The sequence below is a fragment of the Leucoraja erinacea genome, chromosome 3 (assembly GCF_028641065.1).
Source record: "Leucoraja erinacea ecotype New England chromosome 3, Leri_hhj_1, whole genome shotgun sequence".
NCBI lineage: Eukaryota > Metazoa > Chordata > Chondrichthyes > Rajiformes > Rajidae > Leucoraja > Leucoraja erinaceus.
The window spans coordinates 75,135,054-75,153,059 of record NC_073379.1 but is presented as its reverse complement, the minus strand read 5'-3'; the positions used below and the strand labels follow the sequence as shown (position 1 = coordinate 75,153,059).

At 43.3% G+C, this 18,006-nt stretch overlaps 1 protein-coding gene across 6 annotated transcripts; it reads left to right on the top strand.

The window, feature by feature from the left end:
- The first annotated feature begins 1 nt into the window (after window position 1).
- qng1 (Q-nucleotide N-glycosylase 1) lies at window positions 2-14,868 on the top strand. 6 transcript variants are annotated; one of them, XM_055632961.1, is made up of 5 exons: window positions 2-94; window positions 2,966-3,315; window positions 4,752-5,011; window positions 9,899-10,094; window positions 13,828-14,868. In XM_055632961.1, the coding sequence occupies exons 2-5, from the start codon at window positions 2,979-2,981 to the stop codon at window positions 14,055-14,057; spliced, it is 1,023 nt and encodes a 340-aa protein (XP_055488936.1). In that variant the 5' UTR covers window positions 2-94; window positions 2,966-2,978; the 3' UTR covers window positions 14,058-14,868. The 6 variants fall into 6 exon arrangements, with proteins under 6 accessions (XP_055488936.1, XP_055488937.1, XP_055488938.1 ...); XM_055632962.1 differs by lacking the exon at window positions 2-94 and adding an exon at window positions 157-312; XM_055632963.1 differs by lacking the exon at window positions 2-94 and adding an exon at window positions 161-346.
- The last annotated feature ends 3,138 nt before the right edge of the window (window positions 14,869-18,006 follow it).

Genomic DNA, 18,006 nt, shown 5'->3' with positions numbered 1-18,006 from the left:
CGGGGCCTCGGCGCAGCCTCACGCCGCCGCGTCAAGATGGCGGCCGGCGCATGCGCTCCACACTGCCGCCATCAACAAAGATCAGAGTGGAATGGTAATGATACCCGGAAGTCGGTCGGGTTGAGCATTAAGTGTTTAAGATTTTTGGAGGGCAGGGTAAAGTGCAAAGCATTGATCATTAAGTGCCTTGGTCCAAAGATCTTTGTATTGGATTACACAGGAGTGGAGTATCTTGCTCCGCTCTTTGACCTTTGGCCATCAGTGCTCAGGGCAGGACAGAGCGCGAGTTGTTCCCGGGCAGTTGCAGCGATGGTGAGCAGGTCTGTGAATGCAGCGGCATTGGAAGGTGTGAGAGTGTTGTGTACCGTTGGTGGGAGAAGTTGGAGCTCGTCGAGTCCCCAAGCCTCCACGCTGGACACCAGCCGTTCTTTCTTCATCCTTAAGCAGGGTGATGTCATTCCACCGACCTTCTGTTCCAAGAATGTATTGAAGTTATCGGAGAGGGACACATTGTTGCCTGCAATACTGCTGACTTCACTTTGTAGCCCGTTATAACATGCATGCTTTGCCACAATTGATGGCTGTCAGAGTGGTTATCCTGAGATTCTAGCCTGGTCCAGAATTCCCTCTTGGCATCTTTGAATTTGTTTCGAATGTTGCAAATGGATTTCTTGGGTAGCTTGGGATTGTTTGACCTCAACACTGCATATGTGGACGTCCCAAACGATGAACGAGGAGTCAATTAACTGGGTATTAGTTACAGACACCCCCAATGTTTCCTTTTGGTCCGAAAATGATGATAACAATTGTTTGATTAAGTACAAAGGCAAACTGCATAGTGGTTTTTGGTCGCTTTGTGCTGCTATTAACAGAGCATTAGATGAAGGTTAGTTCCATGTTGGATTTTTTCCTTTTATCTTTTTGCTGATTAGAAAAAGATGAGTATAGGGTGATTTCACCAAATGTCAAATGGGCGTAGATCCCCCCCTCACGTGACCGAAAATTTTAACTGGAGGATATCTCAGTTTGGTACATCTTAAAATCAACACGCACTTTCACCGGTTCATTCCGCCGCTTTTTGAGCTTCAGTTTTCTCTTGCTAGTCGGGGTGACCTGAAGCACAGCGACCTATCTTTTTGATAGAAAGTAAGGAAATTACAAGAGGAACTGAAGGTAGAAAACAGCGGAAGTGAACAGCCGACATTTGCCGTGGAGATTTAAAGATCCAAAATATCGGGAATTATCGCGTTTGCTCGCTGAATTTCATCAAAAGTAAGTTAATAATTCCTTACTTTTGTACCGACATGTACATGTCCGAACATGTACTGAACTGAGATATGTCCTCCAGTTAAAAATTTCGGTCACGTGAGGGGGGATCTACGCTCATTTGAACTTTGGTGAAATCACCCTATTGCAGTGTATGCAATGTGTTAGGTTCAGAGTCCACCATTTCCTCTATGTGTTCAAATCATAACATTTTGGGCATTTATAATCTTGATATTAATATTAATGATATTAGACTTAAAATTCAGATGGAGATAGTGAAATACAATTCATTTTAATTTTCCTTTCATTCATTATAAGAAGTAATTAAAGAATAAAATAATTCCCATTATGCAATGTCTTCTCATTCTCAGCATGTAAAAGCACTTCATAGCCATTTCAATATTTTTATGGTATGTAATTTGTAAGCTAAAACAGCAATTTTTTACAGATACATATACCTGGAACTTGGTGGCAATTGAGGGATATATTTCACTGGAAGAAAACTCACTTATTATAAAGCTAATCTTCCTTTCACACAAAAACACAAAGTATAATGTATTCATTTCATTCATCATCGTTGAAAACATTAGCGACGCAGTGGTGCTGGTTTCCAACGGGGATGGTGACTAAAGCACGCACATCTGTCCTCCAGTTCCTGCGGATTTCCGCCACTAGTAGTATAGGATTTTGGTGTGTGTGTTTTATCATCATTCCTTACAATGCTATGTACGACAGTGATCGCAACTTCTACTGAAGTGTGGATGGCCATTACTAGAGGTTCATCCGCCCTTTGACGGGTCTTGTTTTTGGTCGTGCTGGGGCTCCACAGCCACTTAGCAAACAAAACTCCCCCTGACCTGACCTGAACCTACGGCAGCAACTTTTGACAAATGGATATATCTGATAAATGAAACATATAAGATTGTTAAGGGCTTGGACACGCTGGAGGCAGGAATAATGTTCCCGATGTTTGGGGAGTCCAGAACCAGGGGCCACAGTTTAAGAATAAGGAGTAAGCCATTTAGAATGGAGACGAAGAAACACTTTTTCTCACAGAGAGTGGTGAGCCTGTGGAATTCTCTGCCTCAGAGGGCGGTGGAGGCAGGTTCTCTGGATGCTTTCAAGAGACACCTAGATAGGGCTCTTAAAATAGCGGAGTCAGGGGATATGGGAAGAAGGCAGGAATGGGGTATTGATTGGGGATGATCAGCCATGATCACATAGAATGGCAGTGCTGGCTCGAAGTGCCGAATGGCCTACTCCTGCACCTATTGTCTATTGTCAATTATTTGTTATCCTCCTATTCCCCCTACTTCCAAGGCTTTGTGGTATACTGTCTGAAGTCCAATTGATATGGAGATCTTTGTGCTGTCCATACCTTAGTATTGCAGTGTATGCTTATGGCTGTGCCTCAGGTGGGAGATTTCCTTTCAAGAAGACGCAACTGTGGTCCAGATTAATTTCCCTTTTGGTCACGATGACCGGACAGCAGTGCAGTTTGCACAGTGGACTGTTCCAGGAGCTGAGCACGATAACTTACAATACTTTAAAATATATCAGTGATGTCTACTAATCAATGGCTATGCCAACTTACAAATAGCAAATTAATTTCAAACTTATAGATCTAATTATGCTGTACCATGTTTTGTTCGATATCAAAGCTTTATTTAGTTAATTAATTTTTCACTTTCTCCTCAAGATTTAACAAAGAAATGGAGTCATTACTGCCGCCAAAAGAAGCTGGAAAATTTATAGCTGAAAATAGTAAAGATGTCTTTATTGTAGATGAAGGAGTCAAAAAGGTTGCAGAAATGCTATTTGAAAAGAGAAATACAAAGGAACTTGACCCAACAGGATGGAAGTTGCTCCATGAGCTGAATCCCCAAATGATGAACGAGGAGTCAATTAACTGGGTGTTTGTTACAGACACCCTCAATTTTTCCTTTTGGTCTGAAAATGATGATAACAAGTGTTTGATTAAGTACAAAGGCAAACTGCATAGTGGTTTTTGGTCGCTTTGTGCTGCTGTTAACAGAGCATTAGATGAAGGTTAGTTCCATGTTGGATTTTTTTTCTTTTATCTTTATAATGCTGATTGGAAAAGAGTATAGTATAGTGTATGCAATGTGTTCAGTTCAGAGTCCACCATTTCCTCTAGGTGTTCAAATCATAGCATTTTGGGCATTTATATTCTTGATATTAATATTAATGATATTAGATTTAAAGTTCAGATGGAGATAGTAAATACAATTAATTTTAATTTTCCTGTCATTCATTATAAGAAGTAATTAAGGAATAAAATAATGCCCATTATGCAATGTCTTCTCATTCTAGGCATGTAAAAGCACTTCATAGCCATTTCAATATTTTTATGGTATGTAATTTGTAAGCTAAAACAGCAATTTTTTACAGATACATATACCTGGAACTTGGTGGCAATTGAGGGATATATTTCACTGGAAGAAAACTCAGTTATTATAAAGCTAATCTTTCTTTCACAAAAAAACACAAAGTATAATGTATTCATTTCATTCATCATCGTTGAAAACATTAGCGACGCAGTGGTGCTGGTTTCCAATGGGGACGGTGACTGACGCACCACACATCTCTGTCCTCCAGTTCCTGCGGATTTCCGCCGCTGGAAGTATAGGATTTTGGTGTGTGTGTTTTATCATCATTCCTTACAATGCTATGTACGACAATGATCGCAACTTCTACTGAAGTGTGGATGGCCGTTGGCTCGCTAGACGTTCATCCGCCCTTTGACAGGTCTTGTTTTTGGCTCTGCTGGGGATCCACAGCCTCCTCCTCACCTGTCAAACCAGGTGCGGGAGACTGTTTAGTCGCCGACTATCTGACCATGGAGCAGGTAGCACGGGATTACATGGTACCCGTGGCAGGGGGACTCCCCCTGACCTGACCTGGCCTGCTGTAAGTGTAAAATTATTTTTTTGCATGGAAATATGAAGTGAGGGTATACTGAGAGAATATTAAATTGAACCAAGTTTACATTATGATGACATTGAGTTATCTTCCATTCCAAATGTATGGCTTGACTAGGAACCCTGGCTAGCTTCCCTTTTCACCCACTCCAGTGTTATCTATTGTTCGTCTCATATTACAGACCATCATAAATAAGGTGCAACTTTGGAGAAATTATGAAGTGCTTTTGATGAAATGCTGTACAGTGAATACAAATCAAAAATTGTAGATGTGGGGAAACCTGAAATAAAATAGGGAATGCTGGAAACATTTAGCAGGCCTGGCAACTTCTGTGGGAAGAGAAATGGAGTTAACATTTCAAATCAAAACCTCTTCATCAAAACTTTATTTCATTCTGAACTGTTAACTTTCCCTTTTCATAGATTCTGTCTGACCTGATGAGTTGTTTCGGCATTTTCAGTTATCTTGTGCTATACATGATATCTTGATCAAAACCTGAGGGTTTGTTGTTATTTTTTGGTGTTTGTTTATTTTATAATAAGGCATTCCGATCACCAGTGCGTCATATTTTGCCAATATAACACTTGAACAACTGAGAAACGTGCTGTCTTCAGAATCTGATGTTCCAATGCCACTGATTGAAGAACGTCTCAGAGTGCTTAAGGAAGCTGGAAATGTTTTGCTGGAAAAGTTTGATGGTTCCTTCCTTAACTGCATTAAGAAGAGTGAAAATAATGCTCAGAAGCTGCTAATGCTTGTGGTGGAAAACTTTCCTTCATATAGAGATGAAACTGTCTTTCAGGTGAGTCTTTTGTGTTTAAGTTATTTTGTCAGTGGCAACACGATAGCCAAGATACTGAATAACACAATTGCAAAGTAGTTCAATGTGTTGGCTTGTAGCCATTAAAGACATGCACCCAGCATCATAAAATGGAGCACTAAAATCCTTGGGACTTTGTGCATCAGTTTCCAGTATCAGAGATTCGTTGCTTGTTGTGATTGGAGTGTGGTGTTCCCAGGACTGATTAGTGCCGGACTGTAATGGCATCAAGATTCATAGTGACTGCTACAGGGAGATGCAGGGTTTCTTTCGAGGGGCATGTGGGTGGTGGGAAGAGAAGAGACGAGTAGGGTGATGATCCAAAGGCCAGGTGTGCATCAGGCATAGGTAGAAAGGCGGTTGGTTCTGAGATGATTGTGACCTAGAGGGTGGTGCTGGGGATCTGATTGGGGCATTAGACCAGGGAGTTTAGAGGATGTTAGGTTGAGTCATTGTGGCGTCAGAACCCAAGAAAGGAGGGATCCCTGATCGCAACGGAGCTAGTGACAGGGGGGTAAATAGTGACAGGGGGATACAGTAAACACAGTACCTGGAAACAACGGAGAGGCCTCCATTATGTCCGGAAACGTGGCCGATGGACAGGACATCAGGTCAGACTGAAGCGCAGGGTGACTTCGACCCCCTCCCTACCATCCTAATGACCAATAAACAGACCCTTGAAAACAAAGTGGAGGACTTAAGGGCAAGGCAGCTTTACCAAAGGGAGCTGAGGGAATGCTCTGTGTTCTGTTTCACAGAGACATGGCTCGCCCCCAGCTCCCCAGACTCAGCAGTCCAGCCTGAAGGTTTCTCCGTCCATCGCATGGACCGTACACTGGCATCTGGGAAAGGGAGAGGGGGGGCGTCTGCCTCATGGTCAACTCTGCGTGGTGCTCAGATGTGGCAGTCCTATCCAACTCCTACTCTCCACACCTCGAACACCTGGCTGTGAAGTGCCGTCCCTTCTAGCTACCGAGGGAATTCACATCCACCACCTCCATCATCCTGACCGCAGTCTACATCCCTCCCCAGGCTGATGTCCATCTGGCACTGGGGGAGCTGCACGCCGCGGTCAACAAGCACCAGACTGCTTTCCCCGAGGTGTTTACCACCATAGCCAGGTACTTCAACAAAGCCAACCTGTAGAAATCGCTCCCTAACTTCCACCAACATGTCTCCTTCAGCACCAGAGGATCAAACACCCTCGACCACTGCTACATCAAAGAAGCCTATCGCTCTATCCCTCGCCCTCACCAGTAAATCCGACCATACCGCGGTGCTGCTGCTTCCTGCCTACAGGCAGCAATTAAAGAGCGCACCCCCAGAGGTGACGACAGTACAGAGCTGGTGAGGGGGAGGGAGCCAGAGGAACAACTGCAGGACTGTCTGTAGACTGGGCAATGTTCAGGGACTCGGCAACGGACCTGAATGAATACGCCACAGTCGTTACAGACTTCATAAAGAAATGTGTGGAGGACTGCATCCCAACAAAAACCTTCTGAGTGTTTCCTAACCAGAAGCCTTGGATGAACCATGAGATCCGCACTCTTCTGAAGTCCAGATCCCGGGCATTCAGGTCTGGAGATGCAGAGGTCTACAAGAAGTCCAGATACGACCTTGGTAAGGCCATCAAAAAGGCCAAAAGGGACTTCTGCTCCATGCTGGAGGATGAGACGGATGTTCGGCAACTGGCAGGGCTTGAATGCCATAGCCTCCTACAAGGCGAAATCAGGAGGCAGCTCAAATGTCAGCGAAGCATCACTCCCTGACGAGCTCAATGCGTTTTATGCATGGTTTGATAGGGACTGATGTGCCTTCCCGAGCCCCCATTCGCCGTGATGGTATACAACCCATTCAGTCACAGTCACAGAGGCCGACGTCAGAAGATCCTTCAGTGGGGTAAATCCTCGCAAAGCGCCTGGACTTGATGGTATACCCGATCGTGTTCTAAAAACCTGTGTGAAGTTTTTACGGACATTTTCAACCTCTCACTACTGAGGTCTGAGGTTCCCACCTGCTTTAAAAGGGCATCAATAATACCGGTGCCCAAGAAGAGCAAGGTGACGTGCCTCAATGACTATCAACCAGTGGCACTAATGTCTGTGGTGATGAAGTGCTTTGAGAGGTTGATTTTGGCGCATATCAACTCTTACCTCGACAAGAACCTCGATCCACTGCAGTTCGCTTACTGCCACAACAGATCAATGGTGGATGCAATCTCACTGGCTCTCCACTCTGCTCTGGACCACTTGGACAACAGAAACTCGTATGTCAGACTGTTATTCATTGACTACAGCTCGGCGTTTAACACCATCATCCCCTCCAAGCTGGTTACCAAGCTCTCAGATCTGGGTCTCTGTGCACCCTTTTGTAATTGGGTCCTTGATTCCATAGACCACATCCATAGACCACAGTCTGTCCGTATTGGTCGAAATGTGTCATCCTCGATAACAATCAGCACGGGAGCACCTCAAGGCTGCATGCTCAGCCCCCTGCTGTACTCGCTCTATACTCATGATTGTGTAGCTGGAAATAGTGCGAACTCCATCATCAAGTTCGCCTACAACACCACTGTGGAACAAGTCACTGATGGTGAAGAGACAGAGTATAGAAGTGAGATCGACCGATTGACCAAATCGTGCCAACACAATAACCTGGCTCTCAACACCAGCAAAACCAAGGAACTGATTGTGGACTTTGGAAGGGGTAGGATAGTGACCCACAATCCCGTTTATATCATTGGGACGATGGTGGAAAGGGTCAAGAAGTTGAAATTCATGGGTGTGCATATTTCCGAAGATCTTTCCTGGTCCCAGCACACTGATGCAATTATAAAGAAAACACATCAGCGCATCTACTTCCTGAGAAGATTACGGAGAGTCGGTATGTCAATGAGGACTCTCTCGAACTTCTACAGTAGAGAGCAAACTGGCTGGTTGCATCAATGCTTGGTTCGGCAACGAGCGTCCAGGAGCGGAAAAGAATGCAGAAAGTTGTGACCACTGGCCAGTCCATCATCGGCTCTGACCTCCCCACCATCGAAGGGATCTATTGCAGGTGCTGCCTCAAAGGCTGCCTACATCATCAAGGACCCACACCATCCTGGCCACTGCCATCTCTCCGCTGCCATCAAGTAGAAGGTACGGGAGCCTGAAATCTGGTACATCCAGGTTCAGGAACAGCTACTTTGTGTGCGTGTGTGTGTGTGTTGGGGTGAGGATGAAATGGGGGACAAGTGTAGGATGGGGGGGGGGGGGGGGTGGGGGGGAGAATCAATGTGAGGCGGATAGGGAGACCAGTGCAGGATGAATAGATGGGGGGGGGGGGGGGGGAAAGCACAGGGGGTGTGAGGACTGAATAAAGGCGGGAATGGGGATCAGTGCGGGATGGAGAGGAGGGGTCTCAGGATAAGGGGGTGGAAGGGCTGGAGAGAGAGAGAGCACACATCGGACAGGGACAGCATCCCGCCCAAAAGGGGAGGCAATTGGAATCTCCTTGCCACCGCCTCCCCTCCCGAGGGTTTGTTTTGAAAGCAGCGGCTGCAATCAGGACTGGCGGGGTGCGGCAGGAGGAGGAGTCATTCGCTCTGACCCTCCATCACACCGCACCTAGTATCTTTGGACGCACTAGTCGCCGCCGACACGAAACGTCACGTTCCTTTTCTCCAGAGTTGCTGCCTGACCTGCTGAGTTACTCCAGTTTTTTGTGTCTGGTTTCCGTATAAATCTGCAGTGCTAAGCCGGGCATTTAGGTTGCCCGGCGGCATTTTAGGTGGCCAATGGCACCCGGGCAACCGCTAATTTCGAGCCTCTATGCTATATAGATACACTGTATTTATGCTTTCAATACTCTGTTGTGCTGCAGCAAGTAAGAATTTCATTGTTCTATTTGGGACACATGACAATAATCTCACTTGATTTGACTTGGTAGATTAGGATCTATGATGAGGACTGAGGAGGAATGGCAAGAGCAGGTTTTCACTCCTGGGACTATGCCAGGAGACTAATGCTGCGAATGTAGAGCATCCATAGTTCCTGTCCGATTTCTGGTGACTGGCTCCCATCTCTCGAGATATGTGGAGACTGAATTGTGAAGTAGAATTAGCTGGAAAGCTTTCCTCGAAGCAAATGTATGCGCCAGCAGCAGGAAGAAATTTGTTTTGTTTTTGTAGATAATTCACATTGTAAACTGTCTCTCTACCAAAACTGAGCTTGAGTCTGCACAATCAATCCTCATCATTAATGTGCTGCAGTCTACGGCTCTTGTTCACAAACTGTACTGTGATCATACAAGCCTCAATTACACCAGTTATGGTGCAGAATTAAGGACCTGTCCCACGAGCATGCGACTCCATGCGGTAAGCGTGACCAAAGTGGTCGCTTGAGCCGTACAGCTCACGGGGCCGGTCCCACTTCGATCGCCGGAGCCGTATGGAGTTGTGCGGAGCTGGTCTCGACATTGCGCGGGGCTCCGAAAAACTGACCGTGTTCAAAAATTCCGCGCGGCAACAGCCTGCCGGCCCACAGCCGCCTCAACGCCGTACGTCACGCGCGAACTTCCCACAGACTTCGTTCAAACTTCATGTCACTCACTCGACCTCCGCGCGGCCCCCGCTTCTGGTTAGGTCGCGCTTGCCGCATGGAGTCGCATGCTCATTGGACAGGCCCTTTATGATTTTATAATATACCTAGGTATATTTTTGTTTTATTTTCACAGGAAGGGGGTGCAAGGGTATTTACCCACCAGTGGCACTGTGTAATATATCAAATTCTCAAACCACCAGAATTGAGAGATAATTTATTAAGATTGATGACACCAAATGTAATAAATATTCTGTATCTTTATGATTATTTTTCCTCTGTCATTTAGGGAAAGAAAGTTGCTTTCTATAAAAGGGCACAGATCCTTGTAGCAGACATCTGGGGACTCCTGGAAGGAAAGGGGTATGGTTTATTTCATGATATTGCTAGTCTGTCTATGTTTGCAGACTACAGAATCCCTCAGGCACTTGTCTACCTTGGAGCCATGAAGTATTCACAAGAACTCATGGATAAACTCAAACAAGGTTTGTAATCAATTTAATACCATTGGAGAGCAATTGTGTGGAAGGTGCTACACCATTTTATGTTAACACAGGAATCTCTTTCTCAGCTATGTTTTTTGGTGAACACACCATGAAGTCCATGGACAAAATGAATCGGCTAATGCCAAATGATCAATGTTAACTCTTTCAAATATTGGTGAACACTAAGATATATCAAGATCTATTTCCATTGTCGTTACTATTTATCTGATACATTGGAGCTCCGCTTGGGCAGTGCGCCTGAAATTTTGTTGTATGTATTTACAATGACAAAGTGTATTATTATCTATTAAGCAATCCACCTGGAGCGAGCTGTTGTGTATTTGAAGAAATATTGACAAATTATGTACATTTTATGCAAACACAGAGCAAACAGTAAATGCCAGAATTTTGCAAGCAAAGTAAAGATTCTGTAGAATTCTGTTTTGGTACATTAGTCAAAAAAACCAGCACATCATTTCGTAATTTATTGTGCAATATGGTAAACATTTCCAAAATTAACTTTCATTTTTGACACAAGTTCATTGGCTGCAAACACTATCTAGGTCCCTATAACAAAAATGTCATGTATGGTGCTGAATTAGTTCCTTTATTATTATTATTTTTAACGTGTATGAAGTATTAGTTGTTTTCTTTTACTTGGGATCTGCATCGGCCCTAGTCGGATTATTGTTTGGTCATCTCTTTGAAACCTATTCAGCAGTTCAGAAGAAGTTGAGTTTTCAAGGGTGTATGAGTTTTAAACATCCTTACTTGGTCTCCCGCTGTAGTGCCCTGGAACAAAAAAGTCCCGGAAGTGGGGCTGGTAGTCTTTATACATTCCTCTTGTTTCATTCTAAATGGTGAGAAAGCCACGTGTACCACAGTGCTTTTGACAAAGGAGATTTCAGATGCAAGATGATAATACAAGCTACAGATTTTGAACTGTGGAAGACTGTGTCTCCCAGTGCTGGGGAAATGTAAAACTAGCATAACATATTAATTAAGGTGCAAAAGAAAACTGAACCGGGAAATCACACCCTATTTGAATTAAATGAGTGTTCTCTAGTAACTGAAGCATCCCTGACACCCATTCTTCTATTTCTCCTCCCAGGGCCTGCCTTAAGCCGATTGAACCAATTGCTCCCAATTGTGCCCCGCGCTAGAGTAATCCAAAGCTCCGCTCTAGGATCTTTGGAGTAATCTACTCTTGGCTTGGGTAGATCTACCCCGAGTGGAGGAGGGAGGGAGGGGTGGAGATGGGGAGGTCCCTCACGGTCCCAGGGCATCGCTCCCGCCCCTCCAGTCGCCGTGCTTCATGCACACAGCCCGGCTCCACCCCTCTCTCTCCCCGGGGAGATGCGGTGAACAATACAGGGCAGGCCGGGGTTTGGAGCAACGTTTACGAGCCTCGGCTCACACACGTTCGCCCGGACCCCAGCATCCGCTCCCACCACCAGCCCTCTCCCTCCCTCCTCATCTTCCCTTCCTTCCCTTCTTCCCTCCTCTCCTTCCCTCCCTCCTTCCTTTCTCTCTTTTCCCTTCTCTCCTTCTTTCCCTCATTCCCTTCTCTCCTTCCCTCCCACATATAACGCACAGACATCTAACACACACACATCAGCCACAGACAACTAACATACACACACACACGCAACTAAGTTAGGATGGGATAGAAGCCCAAAGGGTAGGATGGGGCTGAAGTCCAAAATGTAATGCTTGGACTGGTTTTTCGCCAATAGTTATTGGTTTGCTAGGATCTAGTTAATTAAATGACTTTTTTTTTCATTTCAGTCACTAAAACAAGTGATATTGTAACTGTACTTTTCAGAGGTGATCTACACATTTTTTTTGTTACTTGTAGGCTTACATGTATGCAACTTTATATTAAAATGTAGCTTAGATCTGTTTGGCCATTAACTCGCAGGCACTTTTTAAGCGCACATTTTGATTACTTTCCATTCTTCTATTGAGATATAAAGTCTATAATAGACTTTATTTGTATATCTATGATTCTACAGACCTTGGCTGGGAACCTGGGGCTCACCAGAATTGTTCCCAATTGGGCCTCGCACCTCCTAAGGCCGGCCCTGTCGTCTCCTCCTCTCTCTTTTCAGGTCTCCTGTGGGGAATTCTGCTATATTGTAAACGGGTTGATTCCAGGTATAGCAATTTGTTCCCGAGTCATTAAACTGTCAAATTATGTAGCTGCGTAGCTATGTGAAGGAAACCAACAACTTACAGGAATTTGATAAGTAGATAATAATGAACTGCAGTACCAATGAGTTCAGAGAGGGGAGGGTGAATATAAATTAGGATGGGTAAAAATAAAAGTCAAACATTTCCATCAACCTGACTGCAATAATGTTACCTAATTAATTTACATCTATTATATACATTCCACCATTAAGCATAACAACAATTTTGTTACCCAAGTGTTTTCTTTCTCATTTTTCATCCGGTTCATTGAGACAGGGCATCTTATTAGATACATTATTAGAGGAAAGGGACACATTTGGATTCTAGTTGGATGCATTAATAAAATGTGACATTGGTGACGCCATATGGCAACAAAGTAGTATTCTATCTGGATAGTCCTTATATAATATATCTATATTACTAAAAGTCTGATCTTGACCATTTCTTGTTGTCCTGTATATTGATTTTAGAAAGAAATGCTGCCACTTACGGCTGTGATTTTTGGCCATCTTACTCAGAGTCCCCCTCCGCTGCGCAGGACAAGAGGATTTTTCCCATTGATGAAAAATAAAAGAGTTATTAGTGTTTAAAAGATTTTCTCTCCTGTCAATCACGCCATGAAGGCCACGCCCCTTCTGGTGGGGGTGGGGGGACTATAAAACCCAGAAGTGTGGGCGTAGCTCAGTCTCTGCAAGATGGAGGAGGGAGAGGTCACGACTCGCTGTCTTTAGTGGCCTTGCACCCTGCTTGAAATGGCATGGAACTGCACTTGAATTTGGTGGCCTTGCACCCTGCTTGAAATTGAATTTTAAGGAATAGCCGTGAATCAAGTACCAGCCCACCAGCCGTGAGTGAGCTGCCAGCACGACAGGCTTGAGTGACTGAGCCGCTTTTTCCCATCGTCGCCCTTGTCAAGTTTCCTTCAGATTTGATGTTATTTTTCAAGTTATTGATATTTAAAGGTTTAAAAAATCCAACTTTAAAAAGATTTTCACTGTTAAATCCTTGCTGCCCCAGCATCCAACAAACTTCCATACAAAGATGCAATCCAGTAACACTCTGAGCTTCCACCATGATTTCACCCGAATGGAATCTCAGTCCTCTACCCAACATTTGCAACAATGTCGCCATCATAGAACACTTAGTCGTGGTCCTGGCAGCACAGGAGAGGGAGTTGCCAGGGGAATTGGAAGTGCTGCGGGAGGCAGGGGAGTGGTGGAATCTTGCGTTGGGGAACAGGTTGCGTTGGGGGACCAGGCCTCGCGTCTGACAGGGATCCAATGGGGTCCACTTGGCCTAGTGGGTAATTAATAAAGTAAGTAGTTTAAAATGGGTTAATTTTGTAAAAGGTTGATTTGTGACCTTTTGATAGCAAAAAAAAATAATCTAGGCGTTGATTGTTTAATTTCCTAAATACTGCGGATTTAAGATTTAAGAAAATTAAAGTTTAATTGATATTTTATTCAAATGTGTTATTTTGCTCTGGTTGCTTTGTAACCAAATTCATTGAAATTAATTGCCTTTTCCATTCACCTCCTAGGTGTGCTCTTCCAGTCAGGAGATTGTCAGGAAGTGGAAATTCGAGGTTGCTCCATTTGGTGCATTGAGTTAATAATGCATCGCATCCGAGAACTTGGAGCACAGAAAAATTGTGTGAATAAAGAGATCAATTCTATTCTTGTCGATTACTATCTGTGGGATTATGCAGCGAATCACCGAATGAATATGGCAAATATTCCTATCCATCATGTACGATGCATCTACTACTAGTTGTATTCTATGTCATTTCTATGAGGCAAAGAAAGAGCTTTATTTGTAAGACTAGTCTGATTGGATTGCTCATTTATACTAATTTGCTGACATTTAACTCTTCACCAAAATCATGACCGAAAATTATGGTGTTTTACTAATTATGGTTTGAAAACATAAAAAGTTAAGAATCCCAACCTCTGGCTCCATCTGCCCAACATCCAGCACCATGCCAGATTCCATCTATTACCTGCCGGACTTTGTCTCATCCCTCCCTCACCTCTTTGTATTGACTATCTTCCCTCAACAATCTCAATCCTGGTGCAATCATAGTCCTGGTGCAAGTGGCTGATCGACGCGAAACATCGAACATCTACTTTCCTCCACCGATGCTGCCTGACCTGCGACCTTCCTCCAGAAATTTCTGACCTCTAGATTCCAGCATCTGAAGTCTCTTATGTCTCCAGGTAATTTAAGTAGAATGGTAATTTAAGTAAGAGGCTTCAGTTATCCATGGTCTTGTGTTCCTAGTAGCATCTCCTTGGGCAATGGCAGTACAAAATGGAGGACCAGGGTGGAACCGAAAATAAAGCATGATCTTTAATAACACGGTCTTGTACATGTACTGACGGTCTTGCAAAAGCAGCATTGACATCTGGGTGGAATATCTGATGTAGATACTTCTTCGATCATTTCCAAAATTTGCTAGAAATGACGCACTTTGAAGATTGCTCATGGCAATTTCTAGAACAAGTTATGTCATAAATGTATGTGCACTTCTTACCTATGTACCAGCATTTCTTTATATCAGTGATTAAAAATGTATTGGAAATTTCAAAAGTCTCAATATTCTATTTAAACCAGTCAGAATTTGTGGATAGAGAAAACTTGAATGACCATAAACATGAACATTTTTCTCCTCAGATATTGCCAGACAGCGAATATTTTTACGATTTCTGTCTTTATTTCAAATTTTCAGCATTCACATTTAGCAAGTCAGTGGAAGAAACTGGGCATCAATAAATAAATAAATTATTGATCAGTTAGGTCACCTTGATAACACTGTTGTCACATGTATGGATCATATATGAAAATACATGGCAAAATTAACACGTTTGTAGATGATACAAAAGTTGGTGGTTGGGAAATTTTGCAGCAGGATGTTGAGCGATTGGCCAGGTGGGCCGACGAATGGTTGATGGAATTTAACACAGAAATGTGAGGTGTTGCATTTTGAGAAGTCTAACCTGGGCAGGACCTACACAGTGAATGGTATAGCTCTGGGGAGTGTTGTAGAGCAGAGGGATTAACACAACATTTAAGAAAGTCAGACAGGTACATGGATAGAACAGGTATGGGATGAGTGTAGCTGGGACAAGTTAGGCCGAAGGGCATGTTTCCACGCTGTATCAATCTATGACACTGACGTGAGGCTCACTGGCCTATAATTTCCTGGATTCTCTCTACTTCTTAAATAAAGGAAGAACTTTAGCTACTGACCAGTCCTCCGGGACCTCACCTGTGGTTAAAAAATAAGTTCAAAAGACCCTATCTAATTCCATCCTCTTAAACCTTGAATATGAAGAAGGGTCCTGACCCAAAACGTCACCTATCCATGTTCTCCAGACATGCATCCTGACCCATTGAATTACTCCAGGTGTAATCTTAAAATTTTCCACTGTCACCTGGCATTGGGACTAATCCGGTGATTACTACCATCGGAGTCCTGCTTTTATTTTCTGCCTAACAATTTTTGACAATATTTTCCTACAATTTTTTTCAATTCCATTTTGTTTGACGTTTCATAGAAACATAGAAATTGGGTGCAGGAGTAGGCCATTCGGCCCTTCGAGCCTGCACCGCCATTCAATATGATCATGGCTGATCATCCAACTCAGTATCCCGTACCTGCTTTCTCTCCATACCCCCTGATCCCCTTAGCCACAAGGGCCACATCTAACTCCCTCTTAAATATAGCCAATGAACTGGCCTCAACTACCCTATGTGGCAGAGAGTTCCAGAGATTCACCACTCTCTGTGTGAAAAAAGTTCTTCTCATCTCAGTTTTAAAGGATTCCCCCCTTATCCTTAAGCTGTGACCCCTTGTCCTGGCTGTAAGGTAGCTTTCAACTCTAGGTATAGTGACACATTTTCATGAGATGTGATGCATGTCAAAACCACATGGTGTCACCACAACCGCATTACTGTATGGTAATGCATTGAAGATGAAAGATTCAAATTTAAATCGGTATTATACCTTCAGCATAGAAAAAAAAGCTTGCAAAATAGCAGGCCTAATTGTTGAAACAATATTATCTAAAATGTAGGATCAAATTGACGGTAACTTTTGGAATAAGAAAGAACAAGCTGATACACAAAGTATAGTGCTTCGGCAATGTAAAGGGTTATACTGTTGAATCGTGGTCTGATAACTATACGTGATATTTATGCCTGGAACTAAAATATTACAAAAAACTATCAGGTTAATTAGGTAATCTATGCAGTTTAATAAGTAAATAGCACATCAATGTATTTGTTCTCCAGTGTATTTACAAAATTAATTTTCTCTACGTGGAAAAAGGACTTGCCTAAGATAAAAAAAGGAAAAGGCTGGGATACAAGCAGGCTAGGCAGCATCTGTGGAGAGAAAAATAATTAATGCATCATGGTAATAAACATTCTGGGCCGTGTTCCATAAAGAATCGTAAATCGTAAAGAATCCAAATACAAAACTGGACTTTCAGAAAACATCTAATTATTTTCGAACTCACATGCTCACTAAATGCGACGAAACAGTCGAACATTTCACGGCATCACGTTAAGCAGTTCTAATTAAAGTGTTCGAGCTTTCAAATTTACAGCATAATTTCGATCAGTGATGTTTTTCATCTTCAGATAAGTCGCATGGTTGTTCCTTAACCTACCGTCAGGTAGGCTCTAAACCAATCTCTGGCAGATATCTAGCTTCTTCAGTTCCTCTTCTACGGAACCAGTCTTCAGTTCCACTTCTGCGGAGCCAGAATCTCTGGCAGAGATCCAGCCCAATCTTCTATGGGACCAATCTTCTATCTCCTGGCTGTAAGGTAGCTTTCAACTCTAGGTATAGTGACACATTTTCATATTGTTTCAAGGATTCTTTCCTTTAGTCCTTTAGGGTTCAGGACATAATTGAAACGCACTCACCACGAGATATGCCGTCGAAAGATAAATCTTCCAACAAACTTAATTAATAGTTTATTTATTATAGTAGTAAAAACAGTAAGATATTCATCCAAACTTCTTGTATTAGTACATTTTTATCTTACTCGTGGTCAAACTCGTGCACGGTCTCCCCTATGCTTCTTCAAATTAAACTAAAAACTACTAGCGAGTCTGCGCGAGAATCCCAGCCGCGAACACGCCTCAGACTACGTATAAATCTCACCCACATAATTACAGGCAGATAAAATTTAAAGGTAACTGGTTAGATTATAATACTTAGATAAGCGAAATGACTACTACAATATCCCTTGATTTACTGCCCTCTATCACTTGGGACTGGCTGCAGGAATTATTGGGTTATTCCCCGATTGAGAATGCATTTTCTCGATAAATGGAGGCTTTACAAAGTCAATTTGTCAGTGTTTAGCAGTAGTGTAACAAATGTTTACTTGCCAAATGGTTATAGACCTTCTGCCTGTTGGCTGGACTCCAATCTCAGAGGTTAGGCTACACTTGTATTGACCAAGCCTCTCCGGTGAATAGAAACATAGAAAATAGGTGGACTTTTGGCCCTTTGAGCCATTTATTGTGATTATGGCTGATCATCCACATCAGTAACCCGTACCTGCTTTCTCCCCATATCCCTTGATTCCGCTAGCCCCTAGAGCTCTATCTAACTCTTTTAAATTCATCAAGTGATTGGCCTCTACTGCCTTCTGTGGCAGAGAATTGCACAAATTCACAACTCTCTGGGTGAAAATGTTTTAAC

What these genes read in the sequence shown, in the direction of transcription:
- qng1 (XM_055632960.1), top strand. An exon ending in TAACAGAGCATTAGATGAAG is followed by an intron (nt 3,316 to 4,751) that starts GTTAGTTCCATG and finishes TTTTATAATAAG; the next exon opens with GCATTCCGATCACCAGTGCG. An exon ending in GAGATGAAACTGTCTTTCAG is followed by an intron (nt 5,012 to 9,898) that starts GTGAGTCTTTTG and finishes TCTGTCATTTAG; the next exon opens with GGAAAGAAAGTTGCTTTCTA.